Source organism: Scyliorhinus torazame, chromosome 1 (genome assembly GCF_047496885.1).
Source record: "Scyliorhinus torazame isolate Kashiwa2021f chromosome 1, sScyTor2.1, whole genome shotgun sequence".
Taxonomy (NCBI): domain Eukaryota; kingdom Metazoa; phylum Chordata; class Chondrichthyes; order Carcharhiniformes; family Scyliorhinidae; genus Scyliorhinus; species Scyliorhinus torazame.
Window position 1 is genome coordinate 427225 of NC_092707.1, and position 21278 is coordinate 448502.

At 48.3% G+C, this 21278-nt stretch overlaps 1 protein-coding gene across 6 annotated transcripts in view; it reads left to right on the forward strand.

The window, feature by feature from the left end:
- The window catches only part of scarb1 (scavenger receptor class B, member 1), a 505970-nt gene that overhangs the window by 92327 nt on the left and 392365 nt on the right, over positions 1–21278 (forward strand). For all 6 annotated transcript variants that reach the window (XM_072509698.1, XM_072509951.1, XM_072509860.1 and 3 more), the window contains exon 7: positions 16021–16187. In XM_072509698.1, the coding sequence (XP_072365799.1) occupies positions 16021–16187 (167 nt within the window). The remainder of the gene's footprint in view (positions 1–16020; positions 16188–21278) is intronic.

Below are 21278 nucleotides of genomic sequence, written 5' to 3' on the forward strand. Positions count from 1 at the left end.
AGGACGTAGAGCTTAAAGCGGGTATACTCCGCACCCTGCATCACGAGATTGGCGATACAGTACCCCCGGGTCTGAATCGAATGGGACCCGGAGGCGAGGGAGATTGTTTGGGAGGCTGGGTAGGTGTGGAGGGAGCAGCGCCTTACCGTGTCGGGGTGGACAAAGCTCTCCGTGCTCCCGGAGTCGAAAAGACAAGGGGCCTCGTGCCCGTTGACCCGGACGACCATCATAGAGTTCTTCATCTGTTTCGGCTGCGACTGGTCGAGAGTGACTGCGCCCAGCTGCGGGTAGCCTGTGTGGTCGGTGGAATCACAAGGTGGCGGCCCCCATAAGTCGCACGTGTCGGGCTGGGGCGGAGATGGTGACCAAGATGGCGGCCCCCACGAGTCGCATGATGCTGATGACTCATCTGACGGGGGCGTTCCGGGCAGACACGCAGCCACATTGCGGGGTCTTGGGGGCTGCGAGTCCATGGGTCGGGCCTGGTGCGTTTTCGGTTTCTGAACCTTAGGTCGGCCCAGACAGACTCGAGCGAAGTGCCCCTTTTTCCCACAGTCGCTGCACGTCGCTGTGCGGGCTGGGCAACGCTGCCGGGGGTGTTGGCCCTGGCCGCAGAAGTAGCATTGCGGTTCCCCGGGCTGGGCTGGCAGACGCGCGGCGCAGGCGGGTCCGACGGAGGCCACGATGAGAGTGTCCACGAGGGGTTCGCCAGGCCCACGGGGAACGCACTGAGGCTCTGGTAGGCCAACTCTAGCGAGGTAGCTAGCTTTACCGTGTCCCGCAGGTTCCGTTTTCCAGCAGGCGCTGCCTGATGTTGTTCGAGCGGACCCCCACCACGTAGGTGTCCCGGATCTGTGAGTTCATGTGTTCCTCCGTCGTCACATCTCGATAGCTGCAGTTCCTCGCAAGTAGAGTCAGGGTTTCCAGATACTCGTCCAGCGATTCTCCGACACGTTGACGGCGAGTAGTGAGGTGGTGTCTGGCGAACACCTCATTTACGGGCTTCACGAAGTGTGCCTTGAGGGTTGTGACCGCCGCCTCGTACGTGGCCGCTTTCTCAATCATTACTGAGATTCGATGGCTCGTGGAGGAGTCGCAGCTTGAGGGTCTCCGTGGGAGGCATTGTGGAGGAGTCGAGGTGGGCCTCGAAGCATCGAAGCCAATGTTCGAATATCTCCTTGGCTTCGGACACGCGGGCGTCGAGTTCGAGTGCTGTCTGTGACTAATACATTGATATACCTTCAATTCACCGAGAGGCAGAGACAGCGAGTGAACATTAGGCTTTATTAGTCGTGAACTTGCCGAGCCAGAGTCGGTTGTACAGATGAATGCCGCCCACAGGCGGCTGGTCTATATATGGCCCCGGTGAGGGTGGAGCCAGAGGCAGAGACCACTGGGGTTACAGTACAGTACCTGGAAGCAGCTCGTATCACCACTTCCAGGTCATAGGTTACAGTATCATGCATGTATTGGGTGAATACATTCACCACAAAAGTCTATCTATTGGATTGGCTTTGTGAACTTAAAGACAGTGAGGGGTGAGCATATTGTGGGTGCTTTTCAGGTCTAGTATTTTAGTTTAAGTAGGGAGTGTGTTGTGGACAATGCCTTTTTCAGAGGCTCAGAAGTTTTTGGGGATGGAGACAGTCACACACACAACCTAAGCGACAGAGACTAAAAGCAGACTGTTAAGATTTGGCAAAAACATTGCAGTTAACATTATCTGACAAAATGTGAAAAGATGAGATCATTATGGTGGTGGCTATGCATTTAAAGTTGCCTGAGATATAGTTTGACTCATTGGAAATAGTAAAAATTCAGTTACGAATTAAACAAATGGAACATGAGAAAGAATTAAAGCAGCTTGAATACAAAAGAGAGAGAGAGAGAGAGGAAAAAGAGAGAGAAGAATGTAAAACAGAAAGAATAGCCCTAGTCGAACAAAAAGAAAGAGAAAGGGAGATGCATATCAGGGAAAAAGATAGAGAGAGAATTTGAACTTCAGAAAATGGCCATGAAACATGAGTCAGTTAAAATTGGAAGACGCGAAGGGAAACGTACAGTTGGATGATAGTGATGAGGATGGTGAGAAAGAGCGTCATAGTCGAAGGCTTGGTGGGGATCTATTTAAATATGTCCAAGCATTGCCAAGGTTTGACGAGAAGGGGGTGGAAGCCTTTTTCATTTCATTTGCGAAGGTAGCCAAACAAATGAAATGGCCACAGGACATGTGGGTATTACTGATTCAAACAAAGCTGGTAGATAGAGCGAGTGAAGTGTTTGCATCACTACCAGAGGAATCGTGTGAGGAGGTGAAAAAAATCCATCTTAGGTGCATATGAACGAGTGCCTGAAGCCGACAGACAAAGGTTTAGAAATTTAAGGAAAGAATTTGGTCAAACATACATGGAGTTTGAAAGGCTCAAACAGAGTAATTTTGATAGGTGGATAAGGACTTTGAAAATAGACCAAACGTACGAAGCTCTCAGAGAAATTATACTTTTGGAGGAGTTTAAAAATTCAATTCCTGATGTAGTGAGAACTCATGTGGAAGAGCAGAGGGTTAAAACTGTGAGGTTAGCAGCAGAAATGGCAGATGATTATGAATTAATTCATAAATCAAAGCTTGGTTTTTGACATCAGTTTCAGCCTGTGAGGGATAGAACCTGGGGACATGAGAAATACTCAAGTGGCAAAGGTAAAGGTGATCTGATGGGAGATAATAAGGAGAGTGTACCTCAGATTAAAAAAGAAATCCAGGAGGGTGGAAGAGACATGAAAAGGTTCAACTGTTTTCACTGTAATAAACTAGGCCATGTAAAGTCACAGTGTTGGTGGTTGAAGAAAAGCACTGGGAAGGCTGATGTGGTAAAACAGGATAAGGCAGTGGGGTTTGTTAAAGTGGTAAAGGAAAGCCCAAGGGAAGCGAAGGAGGTGCAAACGATTGTACAGCCTGTTCAAGAAGTAATTGTTAAGAAGGTGCCAGATGTCTTTAAAGAATTTACTTGTGTGGGTAAAGTTTACTCATGTTTATCAGGAGGAGCAGGTAAAGAAGTCACAATTTTAAGAGATACGGGAGCTAGTCAATCTTGGATTGGATTTGTTTATTGTCACGTGTACCGAGGTACAGTGAAAAGTATTTTTCTGCGAGCAGCTTAACAGATCATTAAGTACATGGGAAGAAAAGGGAATAAAAGAAAATACATAATAGGGCAACACAAGGTACACAATGTAACTACATAAGCACTGGCATCGGGTGAAGCATACAGGGTGTAGTGTTAATGAGGTCAGTCTATAAGAGGGTCATTTAGGAGTCTGGTGACAGTGGGGAAGAAGCTGTTTTTGGGTTTGTTCGTGCGTGTTCTCAGATTTCTGTATCTCCTGCCCGATGGAAGAAGTTGGAAGAGTGAGTAAGCCGGGTGGGAGGGGTCTTTGATTATACTGCCCGCTTTCCCCAGGCAGCGGGAGGTGTAAATGGAGTCAATGGATGGGAGGCAGGTTTGTGTGATGGACTGGACGGCGAGTGGCAAGGTTTAGAGGAGATGTGCGAGGGAAGTTTTTTTACACAGAGGGTAGTGGGTGCCTGGAACTCGCTGCCGGAGGAGGTGGTGGAAGCAGGGACGATAGGGACATTTAAGGGGCATCTTGACAAATACATGAATAGGATGGGAATAGAGGGATACGGACCCAGGAAGTGTAGAAGATTGTAGTTTAGTCGGGCAGCATGGTCGGCCCAGGCTTGGAGGGCCGAAGGGCCTGTTCCTGTGCTGTACATTTCTTTGTTCTTTGTTCTTTGCGATCGACGTAGCTCAACTTCACCGATACATCACAGTGACCCCCGCCATCCTTCAGCTCTCAAACCTGGAGATCGAATCTCTCCAGCGGGCAGCACCCCTGCTCATATGGTCGTCTAGGACACCGGCAACATCCATGACACCGGACACACATTCCAGCTGAGGTGCTTTGCCATCTCTTTACTTCTCTGGCATTAATCTATTCTATTTTTGAAGACTTTATTACCTTACCGTATAGACCCTATATTTCCGGTATTCCAGACCTTTACATGAATAGGATGGGAATAGAGGGATACGGACCCAGGAAGTGTAGAAGATTGTAGTTTAGTCGGGCAGCATGGTCGGCACTAGGCTTGGAGGGCCGAAGGGCCTGTTCCTGTGCTGTACATTTCTTTGTTCTCTGTTGTTCTTTCCCACGCTGCCCCTTAGACTGAGCTCTCGCGACCAGTCCCCCAAGTATAGGGGTGGCCCGGCTCGTACCCCGGGGCCCCTGTAATAGGGGGACCCCACCAGGACATCACGGTTGCCTTTCTATTCCGCCTGAAATTGTCACAAATCACTCGCCTCTTCTGCTGTACGGCGCCGTTCCGAACGCGATGCCCCCCTCCCGAGGGGGCAGGAGCGAGGTTCAAACCCCACACCAGCAAGAGCGTGTAAATACATGCAAATTGGTCTTAATGACTCATTTGCATCCATTTAGGGGCCCGGAACCCGCTGCTCCGGCACACCTCTCCCCGGACCACCTGCCCAGACCATCTCTAACAGACCCCTCCCCTCCACCAGGGATCGCTGTAATCAGGGGAACCCCCCCCCCCCGCCGCCCAGGGCTGCTGTAATAGGAGGAAATGAAAAGAAAAATGAAAATGAAACCACCCCTTATGGACCCCTGCAATAGGGGCCTCCCTTTAGGACCCAGAGGTGTCTATAGAGGGTCACCCTAATACAGAGGTCCCTTTTGGAGGAGGGCCCTGTTACAAGGTTCCAGGGGGGATGGGGCGGGTCACCCCTCGACTTGTGGGTCCAGGCAATCCAGGGTTGGAGGGGCTGCTGGTGCACCGTGTGGTGGTGGTGGGGGTGTTGTGGTTTTGGGGCTGATTTGCAGTTCCGGAATGGGGTGGTTGGCCATGAACCTCGCTATCGGGCTGCCCAATAGCAGAATTCCCTGAGAATCCCTCGTATTCCATGCCATGGATAGATTTGCGTGGTGTGGAACGCTGATTTGCTTATCGGTCAGTTTGCGTTCCCAGGGCGTTTGTAAACTGGCTACAATTCAGCTTTGGTGAGAACATCGTCTCTTACACGGAGAATTCACCCCAAAATCTTCAAATTCCTCCATTCGCAACATTCAAGAAAGGGTCTGAGGTCACTCAGAATCACGGAACAGTTGGACTGACATCAGTCTTGGGAAAATGTAATTTATTCCTAATTCAGTAAATTTAGCAATACAATTAATTACGTCATGATCAAAAAAGTCAAAATAGTTTTACAGAAGAGAACTAATGCTGGGCAAATTTATTCGACATTTTGAGGATATAACTAGAAGCGTAGATGGAGTGTACATGGACTTCCAAAGGGAGCTTGATAAAGTGTCATATAAAAGACTAACACACAAGATAAGGACTCCTGGGGTTGTGGCGATTTATTATTCATGACGGAGCAGAGATTGGGTGTAAATTGGACAAACTGACAGCTGCCTGGTTTCAACCGTCCAAGGAAAGAGTGATCCACCCTTAACAGATACAGGACCGGCTACAGTCCCTGCTTCGCCACCCTCCACAAATGGGGCATTAGTGCCAGCCCCCTATCTGCTTGTGGCAGAGAGAAAACTGTGCACCGTATCATGGAAGAATGTCCAATCCACCGACTCAGCGGAGGCCGATCTGCATTCAACACAGCAGCGCCGGAAGAAACTGTTGACTTGGAGACTTCGCATTTGTTTGTTAAATAAATAAAATGGGGCAGTTTAAACTTGTCAGACTAGCTAATGAAGAACCACAAGGATCATTGCTGGTCCCTCAGCTCAGGTGGCTGCCAGAGAGGGTCTCAGGTTAGGAATCCTACAGTGAGTAACTCACCTCCTGTTTCCCCCCCCCCCCCGCACCACCACCACCACCACCACACACACACACACACACACACACACACAAAGCTGTCCACCATCTGCAAGGCACAAGTCAGGAGTGAAATGGAATACTCTCCACTTGCTTGGATGAGTGCAGCTCCAACAACACTCAAGAACTCAACACCATCCAGGACAAAGCAGCCGCTTGAATGCTCCCCCTTCCACAAACGTTCAAATCCTGCACCACCGACGAACTGTGGCAGCTGTGTACCATCTACTAGATGCACGGCAGGAACTCACCAAAGTTGCTTAGGCAGCACCTTCCAAACCCACGACCACTACCATCTAAAAGGACAAGCACAGTAACAAGTCTTACAACACCAGGTTGTTTCAAATCACTAGCTTTCGGAGCACTGCTCCTTCCTTAGGTGAATGAAGAGGTAGGGTCCAGAAACATATATATAGACAGATTCAAAGATGCAAGACGATACTTTGAATGCGAGCATTTGCAGGTAATTAAATCTTTATAGATCCAGAGGGAGGGGTAACCCCAGGTTAAAGAGGTGTGAATTGTGTCAAGCCAGGACAGTTCAGTTGGTAGGATTTCGCAGGCCAGATGGTGGGGGATGAATGTAATGCGACATGAATCCCAGGTCCCGGTTGAGGCCACACTCATGTGTGCGGAACTTGGCTATAAGTTTCTGCTCGGCGATTCTGCGTTGTCGCGCGTCCTGAAGGCCGCCTTGGAGAACGCTTACCCGGAGATCAGAGGCTGAATGTCCTTGACTGCTGAAGTGTTCCCCGACTGGAAGGGAACATTCCTGCCTGGTGATTGTCGCGCGATGTCCGTTCATTTGTTGTCGCAGTGTCTGCATGGTCTCGGCAATGTACCACGCTTCGGGACATCCATCCCTGCAACGTATGAGGTAGACAACGTTGGCCGAGTCGCACGAGTATGTACCGCGTACCTGGTGGGTGGTGTTCTCACGTGTAATGGTGGTATCCATGTCGATGATCTGGCACGTCTTGCAGAGATTGCCAGGGCAGGGTTGTGTGGTGTCGTGGTCACTGTTCTGAAGGCAGGGTAGTTTGCTGCAAACAATGGTTTGTTTGAGTTTGCGCGGTTGTTTGAAGGCAAGTAGTGGGGGTGTGGGGATGACCTTGGCAAGATGTTCGTCTTCATCGATGACATGTTAAAGGCTGCGAAGAAGATGTCGTAGTTTCTCCGCTCCGGTGAAGTACTGGACGACGAAGGGTATTCTGTCAGTTGTGTCCCATGCTTGTCTTCTGAGGAGGTCGGTGCGGTTTTTTGCTGTGGCGCGTTGGAACTGTCGATCGATGAGTTGACGCCATATCCCTTTCGTACGAGGGCATCTTTCAGCGTCTGTATATGTCTGTTACGCTCCTCCTTGTCTGAGCAGATCCTGTGTATACGGAGAGCTTGTCCATAGGGGATGGCTTCTTTAATGTGTTTAGGGTGGAAGCTGGAGAAGTGGAGCATCGTGAGGTTATCTGTGGGTTTGCGGTAAAGCAAAATGCTGAGGTGACCATCCTTGATGGAGATGAGTGTGTCGAAGAATGCAACCAATTCTGGAGAGTAGTCCATGGTGAGTCTGATGGTTGGATGGAACTAAGAACATTGAGGGAGAACTAGGGAATAGGGACAGTGTGGCTCTGAGGCAGAGCAGACAGGGAGAAGTTGCTGAACACAGCGGGTCTGGTGGCCTGAAGTGCATATGTTTTAATGCAAGAAGTATTACGGGTAAGGCAGATGAACTTAGAGCTTGGATTAGTACTTGGAACTATGATGTTGTTGCCATTACAGAGACCTGGTTGAGGGAAGGGCAGCATTGACAGCTAAACGTTCCAGGATTTAGATGTTTCAGGCAGGATAGAGGGGGATGTAAAAGGGGAGGTGGAGTTGCGCTACGAGTTAGGCAGAATATCACAGCTGTACTGCGGGAGGACACCTCAGAGGGCAGTGAGGCTATATGGGTAGAGATCAGGAATAAGAAGGGTGCAGTCACTATGTTGGGGGTTTACTACAGGCCTCCCAACAGCCAGCGGGAGATAGAGGAGCATATAGGTAGACAGATTTTGGAAAAGAGTAAAAACAACAGGGCTGTGGTGATGGGAGACTTCAACTTCCCCAATATTGACTGGGACTCACTTAGTGCCAGGTGCTTAGACGGGGCGGAGTTTGTAAGGAGCATCCAGGAGGGCTTCTTAAAACAATATGTAGACAGTCCAACTAGGGAAGGGGCGGTACTGGACCTGGTATTGGGGAATGAGCCCGGCCAGGTGGTAGATGTTTCAGTAGGGGAGCATTTCGGGAACAGTGACCACAATTCAGTAAGTTTTAAAGTGCTGGTGGACAAGGATAAGAGTGGTCCTAGGATGAATGTGCTAAATTGGGGGAAGGCTAATTATAACAATATTAGTCGGGAACTGAAGAACATAGATTGGGGGCGGATGTTTGATGGCAAATCAACATCTGACATGTGGGAGGCTTTCAAGTGTCAGTTGAAAGGAATTCAGGACCGGCATGTTCCTGTGAGGAAGAAGGATAAATACGTCAATTTTCGGGAACCTTGGATAACGAGAGATATTGTAGGCCTCGTCAAAAAGAAAAACATAGGACATAGAACATAGATAATACAGCACAGAACTGGCCCTTCGGCCCACGATGTTGTGCCGAACCTTTGTCCTAGATTATCATTGAATTTACAGTGCAGAAGGAGGCCATGTGGCTCCCTGAGTCTGCACCGGCTCTTGGAAAGAGCACCCTACCCAAACTTAACACCTCCCCCCAACACCAAGGGCAATTTTGGATACTAAGGGCAATTTACCATGGCCAATCCACCTACCCTGCACATCTTTGGACTGTGGGAGGAAACCGGAGCACCCGGAGGAAACCCACGCAGACACGGGGAGGACGTGCAGACTCCGCACAGACAGTGACCCAAGCCGGAATCGAACCTGGGACCCTGGAGCTGTGAAGCAATTGTGCTATCCACAATGCTACCGTGCTGCCCTTAAGAAAAAATAAATCTACACGATATCATTTTACCGTAATCCATGTACCTATCCAATAGCTGCTTGAAGGTCCCTAATGTTTCCGACTCAACTACTTCCACAGGCAGTGCATTCCATGCCCCCACTACTCTCTGGGTAAAGAACCTACCTCTGATATCCCTCCTATATCTTCCACCTTTCACCTTAAATTTATGTCCCCTTGTAATGGTTTGTTCCACCCGGGGAAAAAGTCTCTGACTGTCTACTCTATCTATTCCCCTGATCATCTTCTAAACCTCTATCAAGGCGCCCCTCATCCTTCTCCGTTCTAATGAGAAAAGGCCTAGCACCCTCAACCTTTCCTCATAAGACCTACTCTCCATTCCAGGCAACATCCTGGTAAATCTTCTTTGCATCTTTTCCAAAGCTTCCACATCCTTCCTAAAATGAGGCGACCAGAACTGTACACAGTACTCCAAATGTGGCCTTACCAAAGTTTTGTACAGCTGCATCATCACCTCACGGCTATTAAATTCAATCCCTCTGTTAATGAACGCGAGCACACCATAGGACTTCTTCACAGCTCTATCCACTTGAGTGGCAACTTTCAAAGATGTATGAACATAGACCCCAAGATCTCTCTGCTCCTCCACATTGCCAAGAATGCTACCGTTAACTCTGTATTCTGCATTCATATTTGTCCTTCCAAAATGGACAACCTCACACTTTTCAGGGTTAAACTCCATCTGCCACTTCTCAGCCCAGCTCTGCATCCGATCTATGTCTCTTTGCAGCCGACAACAGCCCTCCTTACTATCCACAGCTCCACCAATCTTCGTATTGTCTGCAAATTTACTGACCCACCCTTCATCGAAGTCATTAATGAAAATCACAAACAGCAGAGGACCCAGAACTGATCCCTGCGGTACGCCACTGGTAACTGGGATCCAGGCTGAATATTTGCCATCCACCACCACTCTCTGACTTCTATCGGTTAGCCAGTTCGTTATCCAACTGGCCAAATTTCCCACTATCCCATGCCTCCTTACTTTCTGCAGAAGCTTACCATGGGGAACCTTATCAAATGCCTTACTAAAATCCATGTACACTACATCCACTGCTTTACCTTCATCCACATGCTTGGTCACCTCCTCAAAGAATTCAATAAGATTTGTAAGGCAAGACCTACCCCTCACAAATCCGTGCTGACTATCCCTAATCAAGCAGTGTCTTTCCAGATGCTCAGAAATCCTATCCTTCAGTATCCTTTCCATTACTTTGCCTACCACCGAAGTAAGACTAACTGGCCTGTAATTCCCAGGATTATCCCTAGTCCCTTTTTTGAACAGGGGCACAACATTCCACTCTCCAATCCCCTGATACCACCCCTGTTGACAGTGAGGACGAAAAGATCATTGCCAACGGCTCTGCAATTTCATCTCTTGCTTCCCATAGAATCCTTGGATATATCCCGTCAGGCCCGGGGGCCTTGGCTATCCTCAAGTTTTTCAAAATGCCCAACACATCTTCCTTCCTAACAAGTATTTCCTCGAGCTTACCAATCTGTTTCACACTGTCCTCTCCAACAATATCGCCCCTCTCATTTGTAAATACAGAAGAAAAATACTCGTTCAAGACCTCTCTTATCTCTTCAGACTCAATACACAATCTCCCGCTACTGTCCTTGATCGGACCTACCCTCGCTCTAGTCATTCTCATATTTCTCACATATGTGTAAAAGGCCTTGGGGTTTTCCTTGATCCTACCCGCCAAAGATTGTTCATGCCCTCTCTTAGCTCTCCTAATCCCTTTCTTCAGTTTCCTCCTGGCTATCTTGTAACCCTCCAATGCCCTGTCTGAACCTTGTTTCCTCAGCCTTACATAAGTCTCCTTTTTCCTCTTAACAAGACATTCAACCTCTCTTGTCAACCATGGTTCCTGGACAAAAGGAGGCAATTGTCAGGGCTAAAAGGCTGGGAACAGATGAAGCCTGTGTGGAATATAAGGAAAGTAGGAAGGAACTTAAGCAAGGAGTCAGGAGGGCTAGAAGGGGTCACGAAAAGTCATTGGCAAATAGGGTTAAGGAAAATCCCAAGGCTTTTTACACGTACATAAAAAGCAAGAGGGTAGCCAGGGAAAGGGTTGGCCCACTGAAGGATAGGCAAGGGAATCTATGTGTGGAGCAAGAGGAAATGGGCGAGGTAGTAAATGAATACTTTGCATCAGTATTCACCAAAGAGAAGAAATTGGTAGATGTTGAGTCTGGAGAAGGGGGTGTAGATAGCCTGGGTCACATTGAGATCCAAAAAGACGAGGTGTTGGGTGTCTTAAAAAATATTAAGGTATATAAGTCCCCAGGGCCTGATGGGATCTACCCCAGAATACTGAAGGAGGCTGGAGAGGAAATTGCTGAGGCCTTGACAGAAACCTTTGGATCCTCACTGTCTTCAGGTGATGTCCCGGAGGACTGGAGAATAGCCAATGTTGTTCCTCTGTTTAAGAAGGGTCGCAAGGATAATCCAGGGAACTACAGGCCGGTGAGCCTTACTTCAGTGGTAGGGAAATTACTGGAGAGCATTCTTCAAGACAGGATCTACTCCCATTTGGAAGCAAATGGACGTATTAGTGAGAGGCAGCATGGTTTTGTGAAGGTGAGGTCGTGTCTCACTAACTTGATAGAGTTTTTCGAGGAGGTCACTAAGATGATTGATGCAGGTAGGGCAGTGGATGTTGTCTATATGGACTTCAGTAAAGCCTTTGACAAGGTCCCTCATGGTAGACTAGTACAAAAGGTGAAGTTACACGGGATCAGGGGTGAGCTGGCAAGGTGGATACAGAACTGGCTAGGTCATAGAAGGCAGAGAGTAGCAATGGAAGGATGCTTTTCTAATTGGAGGGCTGTGACCAGTGGTGTTCCACAGGGATCAGTGCTGGGACCTTTGCTGCTTGTAGTATATATAAATGATTTGGAGGAAAATGTAACAGGTCTGATTAGTAAGTTTGCAGACGACACAAAGGTTGATGGAATTGCGGATAGCGATGAGGACTGTCAGAGGATACAGCAGGATTTAGATTGCTTGGAGACTTGGGTGGAAAGATGGCAGATGGAGTTTAATCCGGACAAATGTGAGGTAATGCATTTTGGAAGGTCTAATGCAGGTAGGGAATATACAGTGAATGGTAGAACCCTCAAGAGTATTGAAAGTCAAAGAGATCTAGGAGTACAGGTCCACAGGTCACTGAAAGGGGCGACACAGGTGGAGAAGGTAGTCAAGAAGCCATACGGCATGCTTGCCTTCATTGGCCGGGGCATTGAATATAAGAATTGGCAAGTCATGTTGCAGCTGTATAGAACCTTAGTTAGGCCACACTTGGAGTATCGTGTTCAATTCTGGTTGCCACACTACCAGAAGGATGTGGCGGCTTTAGAGAGGGTGCAGAAGAGATTTACCAGAATGTTGCCTGGTATGGAGGGCATTAGCTATGAGGAACGGTTGAATAAACTCGGTTCATTGGAACGAAGGAGGTTGAGGGGCGACCTGATAGAGGTCTACAAAATTATAAGGGGCATAGACAGAGTGGGTAGTCAGAGGCTTTTCCCCGGGGTAGAGGGGTCAATTACTAGAGGGCATAGGTTTAAGGTGAGAGGGGCAAGGTTTAGAGTAGATGTACGAGGCAAGTTTTTTACACAGAGGGTAGTGGGTGACTGGAACTCGCTACCGGAGGAGGTGGTGGAAGCAGGGACGATAGTGACATTTAAGGGGCATCTTGACAAATACATGAATAGGATGGGAATAGAGGGATACGGACCCAGGAAGTGTAGAAGATTGTAGTTTAGTCGGGCAGCATGGTCGGCACGGGCTTGGAGGGCCGAAGGGCCTGTTCCTGTGCTGTACATTTCTTTGTTCTTTGTTCTTTTATCACAGGATTGGATAGGATGGACAGTGAGAGCCTTCTTCCTCGGATGGTGATGTCTAGCACGGGGGGGACATAGCTTTAAATTGAGGGGAGATAGATATAGGACAGATGTCAGAGGTAGGTTCTTTACTCAGAGAGTAGTAAGGGTGTGGAATGCCCTGCCTGCAACAGTAGTGGACTCGCCAACACTAAGGACATTCAAATGGTTATTGAATAGATATATGGACGATAAGGGAATAGTGTAGATGGGCTTTAAAGTGGTTTCACAGGTCGGGGCAACATCGAGGGCCGAAGGGTCTGTACTGCGCTGTAATGTTCTATGTTCCATGTCGGTTCCCTCCGTATTCCTGAGTGGCCTGGGAAAGGATTGGACCACTTAAGCACAGTGGGGGGAATCTATGTGTTGAGCCAGAGGAAATGGGCGAGGTACTAAATGAATACTTTGCATCAGTGTTCACCAAAGAAAGGGACTTTGTGGAAGGTGATTCTTGGGTCGGGTGTGTGGACACTCTGGGTCACGTTAACATCGAAAAGGAGGCTGTATTGAGTGTTTTAAAAATATATTCAGGTAGATAAGTTTCCTTGGCCGGATGGGATTTACCCCAGAATACTGAGGGAGCAAAGAACAACAAAGAACAAAGAAATGTACAGCACAGGAACAGGCCCTTCGGCCCTCCAAGCCCGTGCCGACCATGCTGCCCGACTAAACTACAATCTTCTGCACTTCCAGGGTCCGTATCCCTCTATTCCCATCCTATTCATGTATGTAGAAGCAAGGGAGGAAATTTCTGGGGCCTTGACTGACATCTTTGTATCCTCATTGGCGACAGGTGAGATCCCAGAGGACTGGAGAATAGCTAATGTGGTACCGCTGTTTAAGAAAGGTAGCAGGGATAATCCTGGAAACTATAGGCCGGTGAGCCTCACATCGGTAAATTATTGGAGAGAATTCTCAGGGACAGGATTTATACCCATTTGGAAACAAATGGACTAATTCGCGATAAACAGCATGGATTTGTGAAGGGGAGGTTGTGCCTCACTAACTTGATTGAGTTTTTTGAGGAGGTGACAAAGGTGATTGATGAGGGGAGGACGGTGGATGTTGTTTACGTGGACTTCAGTAAAGTGTTTGACAAGGTGCCTCATGGCAGACTGGTACAAAAGGTGAAATCACACTGGATCAGAAGAGGTTTACCAGGATGTTGCCGGGTCTGGAGGGTGTTAGCTGTGTGGAGAGGCTGAATAGATTCGGACTGTTTTCATTAGAAAGATGGAGGTTGAGGGGTGACCTGATAGAGGTTTACAAGATTATGAGGGGCATGGATAGAGTGAATGGGCAGGCACTCTTTCCCAGGGTGGAGGGGTCAGTCACCAGGGGGCAAAGGTTTCAGGTCCGTGGGGCAAGGTTTAGAGGAGATATGCGAGGCAGGTTTTTTTACACAGAGGGTGGTGAGTGCCTGGAATGCGTTGCCAGGGGAGGTTGTGGAAACAGATACATTTATGGCATTCAAAAGGCATCTTGACAAACACATGGATAGGATGGGTATAGAGGGATACGGCACAAGGAAGTGCTGAGGGTTTTGGCAAAGGTTGGCATAGATATTGGACCACTGAAAAATGTGGCTGGAGAAGTAACAACAGGAAACAAAGAAATGGCAGAGGAACTGAATAGTTACTTTGCATCAGTCTTCATGGTGGAAGACACCAGTGGGATGCCAGAGCTCCAGGAGAACCAGGGGGCAGAGGTGAGTGCAGTGACCATTACTAAGGAGAAGACTCTGGGGAAACTGAAAGGTCTGAAGGTGGGTAAGTCACCTGGACCGGATGGACTATATCAGCCAGGATTGAACGGCGGAGCAGCCTCGATGGGCCGAGTGGCCTAATTCTGCTCCAGTGTCTTATGGTCTTATGGACTACACCCCAGGGTTCTAACCGAGATAGCTGAGGGGATTGTGGAGGCATTGATGATGATCTTTCAGGAATCACTGGAGGCAGGAAGGGTCCCAGAGGACTGGAAAGTGGCTAATGTAACACCGCTGTTTAAGAAGGGAGGGAGGCAGAAGACAGGAAATTATAGGCCAGTTAGCCTGACTTCGGTCATTGGTAAGATTTTAGAGTCCTTTATTAAAGATGAGATTGTGGAGTACTTGGAAGTGCATGGTAAAATAGGACTGAGTCAGCACGGCTTCGTCAAGGGGAGGTCATGTCTGACAAATCATAGAATCATAGAATTTACAGTGCAGAAGGAGCCCATTTGGCCCATCGAGTCTGCACGAGCCCTGGAAAGAGCACCGCACCCAAGCCCACACCTCCACCCCATGCCTATAACCCAGTAACCCCACCCAACACTAAGGGCAATTTTGGGCACTTAAGGGCAATTTATCATGGCCAATCCACCTAACCTGCACATCTTTGGACTGTGGGAGGAAACCGGAGCACCCGGAGGAAACCCACGCACACACGGGGAGAATGTGCAGACTCCGCACAGACAGTGATCCAAACCAGGAATTGAACCTGGGACCCTGGAGCTGTGAAGCAATTGTGCTATCCACAATGCTACCGTGCTGCCTGGAAATATGTTGGAGTTCTTTGAGGAAGTAACAAGGAAGTTGGACAAAGGAGAACCAGTGGACGTGATTTACTTAGATTTCCAGAAGGCCTTTGACAAGGTGCCGCATAGGAGACTGTTAAATAAGTTAAGAGCCCATGGTGTTCAGGGTAAGATCCTGGCATGGATAGAGGATTGGCTGACTGGGAGAAGGCAGAGAGTGGGGATAAAGGGGTATTTTTCAGGGTGGCAGCCGGTGACTAGTGGTGTGCCTCAGGGGGCGGTGTTGGGACCACAACTTTTCACAATATACATTAGTCATCTGGAAGAAGGAACTGAAGGCACTGTTGCTACATTTGCAGATTATACAAAGATCTGTGGATGGACAGGTAGTATTGAGGAAACGGGGGCTGCAGAAGGACTTGGTCAGGCTCGGAGAATGGGCAAGGGAGTGGCAGATGGAATACAATGTGGGAAAGTGAGAGGTTATGCACTTGGGAGGAGAAATGTTGATGTAAAGTGAGAATCCTCGACCCTGATGGGCTATTTATGTTGGATATTTCCATTCACATTACATTTGTTCTTTTGAGAGTTTGCACGGGGCCATTTTGAGGAAAATTTCCAATTTCCTGAATGTAGAAAGTTAGTGGCAAACTTACTAGAATGTTTTTTTCATTAAACAGATCTTTGGACCTAGTTTATCAGCAATCGGGCTGGACCTTTGACATCCCTTCTTTCCGATATGTTGCTCCGAAGACGATGTTTGCGAATGGGACAGGGTATCCCCCGAATGAAGGCTTCTGTCCCTGCAGAGAGTCCGGGGTGCTGAATGTCAGCACGTGTCGATACAGTGAGTATCTCCGCTTCTATACGCAGAATAGAAAAATCAAACTTTTTGATATATTTGTCCTAATGAGATGCCAATTGCTTTACGTTAAATGACATGGATTTTGAAGTGAGTTGCCATTATTATTTCATGACCCACTTAAAGATATGGCCGTCACCAGTTAGGCCAGCGTTTGCCCTGGATGGTGTTGAGCTTCTTGAGTGTTGTTGGAGCTGCGCTCATCCAGGCAAGTGGAGAGCTACACACCTGACTTGTGCCTTGTAGATGGTGGACAGGCTTTGGGGGAGGTCAGGAGGTGAGTTACTAGGATTCCTAGCCTTTGACCTGCTCTGGTAGCCACAGTATTAATATGATAGAATCCCTACTGTGCAGAAGGAGGCCGTTCGACTCGTAGAGTCTACACCGACCCTCCAAAAGAGCACCCAGCCCAAATCCCACACTATCTCTGTAACCCCACCTAGAGCCAATTTAGCCTGGCCAATTCACCTAACCCACAAACGTATTGGCACGTTAGCCCAGTGGCTAGCATTGTTGCTTCACAGCGCCAGGGTCCCATGTTCGATTCCTGCTTGGGTCATTGTCTGTGCGGAGTCTGCACTTTCTCCCCATGTCTGCGTGAGTTTCCTCCGGGTGCTCCGGTTTCCTCACACAGTCCCGAAAGACGTGCAGGTTAGGTGAGTTGGACATTCTGAATCCTCCCTATGTGTACCCGAACAGGTGCCGGAATGTGGCGACTAGGGGATTTTCACAGTAACTTCATTACAGTGTTAATGTAAGCCTACTTGCGACAATAAAGATCATTATCATTATGTTTGGGCTGTGGTAGGAAACCGGAGCACCCAGAGGAAACCCACGCAGACACAAAAGAACAAAGAACAAAGAAATGTACAGCACAGGAACAGGCCCTTCGGCCCTCCAAGCCCGTGCCGACCATGCCGCCCGTCTAAACTACAATCTTCTACACTTCCTGGGTCCGTATCCTTCTATTCCCATCCGATTCATGTATTTGTCAAGATGCCCCTTAAACGTCACTATCGTCCCTGCTTCCACCACCTCCTCCGGCAGCGAGTTCCAGGCACCCACTACCCTCTGTGTAAAAAACTTGCCTCGTACATCTCCTCTCAACCTTGCCCCTCGCACCTTAAACCTATGCCCCCTAGTAATTGACCCCTCTACCCTGGGGAAAAGCCTCTGACTATCCACTCTGTCTATGCCCCTCATACTTTTGTACAGTACGAAGTCTTACAACACCAGGTTAAAGTCCAACAGGTTTGTTTCGATGTCACTAGCTTTCGGAGCACTGCTCCTTCCTCAGGTGAATGAAGAGGTATGTTCCAGAAATGTATACATAGACAAATTCAAAGATGCCAGACAATGCTTAGAATGTGAGCGTTTACAGATCCAGAGATAGGGGTAACCCCAGGTTAAAGAGGTGTGAATTGTCTCAAGCCAGGACAGTTGGTAGGATTTCGCAGGCCAGATGGTGGGGGATGAATGTAATGCGACATGAATCCCAGGTCCTGGTTGAGGCCACACTCATGTGCGGAACTTGGCTATAAGTTTCTGCTCGGCGATTCTGCGTTGTCGGGGGTCCTGAAGGCCGCCTTGGAGAACGCTTACCCTGAGATCAGAGGCTGAATGCCCTTGACTGCTGATGTGTTCCCCGACTGGAAGGGAACATTCCTGCCTGGTGATTGTCGCACGATGCCCGTTCATCGCCACCACCACCCACCAGGCACGTGGTACATATTCGTGCGACTCGGCCAATGTTGTCTACCTCCTACGCTACAGGAAAGGATGTCCTGAAGCGTGGTACATTGGCGAGACCATGCAGACGCTGCGGCAACGAATGAACCGCTACCCACTACCCTCTGCGTAAAAAACTTGCCTCGTACATCTACTCTAAACCTTGCCCCTCTCACCTTAAACCTATGCCCCCTAGTAATTGACCCCTCTACCCTGGGGAAAAGCCTCTGACTATCCACTCTGTCTATGCCCCTCATAATTTTGTATACCTCTATCAGGTCGCCCCTCAACCTCCTTCGTTCCAGTGAGAACAAACCGAGTTTATTCAACCGCTCCTCATAGCTAATGCCCTCCATACCAGGCAACATTCTGGTAAATCTCTTCTGCACCCTCTCTAAAGCCTCCACATCCTTCTGGTAGTGTGGCGACCAGAATTGAACACTATACTCCAAGTGTGGCCGAACTAAGGTTCTATACATCTGCAACATGACTTGCCAATTTTTATACTCAATGCCCCGGCCAATGAAGGCAAGCATGCCGTATGCCTTCTTGACTACCTTCTCCACCTGTGTTGCCCCTTTCAGTGACCTGTGGACCTGTACATCTAGATCTCTTTGACTTTCAATACTCTTGAGGGTTCTACTATTCACTGTATATTCCCTACTTGCATTAGACCTTCCAAAATGCATTACCTCACATTTGTCCGGATTAAACTCCATCTGCCATCTCTCCGCCCAAGTCTCCAAACAATCTAAATCCTGCTGTATCCTCAGACAGTCCTCATCGCTATCCGCAATTCCACCAACCCTTGTGTCGTCTGCAAACTTACTAATCAGACCTGTTACATTTTCCTCCAAATCATTTATATATACTACAAAGAGCAAAGGTCCCAGCACTGATCCCTGTGGAACACCACTGGTCACAGCCCTCCAATTAGAAAAGCATCCTTCCATTGCTACTCTCTGCCTTCTATGACCTAGCCAGTTCTGTATCCACCTTGCCAGCTCACCCCTGATCCCATGTGACTTCACCTTTTGTACTAGTCTACCATGAGGGACCTTGTCAAAGGCCTTACTGAAGTCCATATAGACAACATCCACTGCCCTACCTGCATCAATCATCTTAGTGACCTCCTCGAAAAACTCTATCAAGTCAGTGAGACACGACCTCCCCTTCACAAAACCATGCTGCCTCTCACTAATACGTCCATTTGCTTCCAAATGGGAGTAGATCCTGTCTCGAAGAATTCTCTCCAGTAATTTCCCTACCACTGAAGTAAGGCTCACCGGCCTGTAGTTCCCTGGATTATCCTTGCTACCCTTCTTAAACAGAGGAACAACATTGACTATTCTCCAGTCCCCCGGGACATCACCTGAAGACAGTGAGGATCCAAAGATTTCTGTCAAGGCCTCAGCAATTTCCTCTCCAGCCTCCTTCAGTATTCTGGGGTAGATCCCATCAGGCCCTGGGGACTTATCTACCTTAATATTTTTTAAGACACCCAACACCTCGTCTTTTTGGATCTCAATGTGACTCAGGCTATCTACACATCCTTCTCCAGACTCAACATCTACCAATTTCTTCTCTTTGGTGAATACTGATGCAAAGTATTCATTTAGTACCTCGCCCATTTCCTCTGGCTCCACACATAGATTCCCTTGCCTTTCCTTCAGTGGGCCAACCCTTTCCCTGGCTACCCTCTTGCTTTTTATGTACGTGTAAAAAGCCTTGGGATTTTCCTTAACCCTATTTGCCAATGACTTTTCGTGACCCTTCTAGCCCTCCTGACTCCTTGCTTAAGTTCCTTCCTACTTTCCTTATATTCCACGCAGGCTTCGTCTGTTCCCAGCCTTTTAGCCCTGACAAATGCCTCCTTTTTCTTTTTGACGAGGCCGACAATATCACTCGTCATCCAAGGTTCCCGAAAATTGCCGTATTTATCCTTCTTCCTCACAGGAACATGCCTGTCCTGAATTCCTTTCAACTGACACTTGAAAGCCTCCCACATGTCAGATGTTGATTTGCCCTCAAACATCCACCCCCAATCTATGTTCTTCAGTTCCCGCCTAATATTGTTATAATTAGCCTTCCCCCAATTTAGCACATTCATCCTAGGACCACTCTTATCCTTGTCTACCAGTACTTTAAAACTTACTGAATTGTGGTCACTGTTCCCGAAATGCTCCCCTACTGAAACATCTACCACCTGGCCGGGCTCATTCCCCAATACCAGGTCCAGTACCGCCCCTTCCCTAGTTGGACTGTCTACATATTGTTTTAAGAAGCCCTCCTGGATGCTCCTTACAAACTCCGCCCCGTCTAAGCCCCTGGCACTAAGTGAGTCCCAGTCAATATTGGAGAAGATGAAGTCTCCCATCACCACAACCCTGTTATTTTTACTCTTTTCCAAAATCTGTCTACCTATCTGCTCCTCTATCTCCCGCTGGCTGTTGGGAGGCCTGTAGTAAACCCCCAACATTGTGACTGCACCCTTCTTATTCCTGAACTCTACCCATATAGCCTCACTGCCCTCTGAGGTGTCCTCCCGCAGTACAGCTGTGATATTCTCCCGAACCAGTAGCGCAACTCCACCTCCCCTTTTACATCCCCCTCTATCCCGCCTGAAACATCTAAATCCTGGAACGTTTAGCTGCCAATCCTGCCCTTCCCTCAACCAGGTCTCTGTAATGGCAACAGCATCATAGTTCCAAGTGCTAATCCAAGCTCTAAGTTCATCTGCCTTACCCGTAATGCTCCTTGCATTAAAACATATGCACTTCAGGCCACCAGACCCGCTGTGTTCAGAAAATTCTCCCTGTCTGCTCTGCCTCAGAGCCCCACTGTCCTTATTCCCTAGTTCTCCCTCAATGCTCTCACCTTCTGACCTATTGCTCCCGTGCCCACCCCCCTGCCATACTAGATTAAACCATCCCGTGTGACACTAGAAGTTACTGTGAAAAGCACCTAGTTGCCACATTCCAGCGCCTGTTCGGGGAGGCTGTTACGGGAATTGAACCGTGCTGCTGGCCTGCCTTCGTCTGCTTTCAAAGCCAGCGATTTAGTCCTGTGCTAAACAGCCCCTGATTCAACCTTATCCTCCATAGCACCGATGTCATCCCTTACTGTTGCCCGGATGTCATCCTTAAATAACAGAGCTACACCACCACTTACCATCCACTCTGTCTTCCGAATAGTTTGATACCCTCGGATATTTCACTCCCAGTCATGACCATCCTTTAACCATGTTTCAGTAATGGCCACTAAATCAGTCTTTAACGATGATTTGCGCCATCAACTCATTTACCTTATTCCGAATACTACAAGCATTCAGGTAAAGTACACATGAGA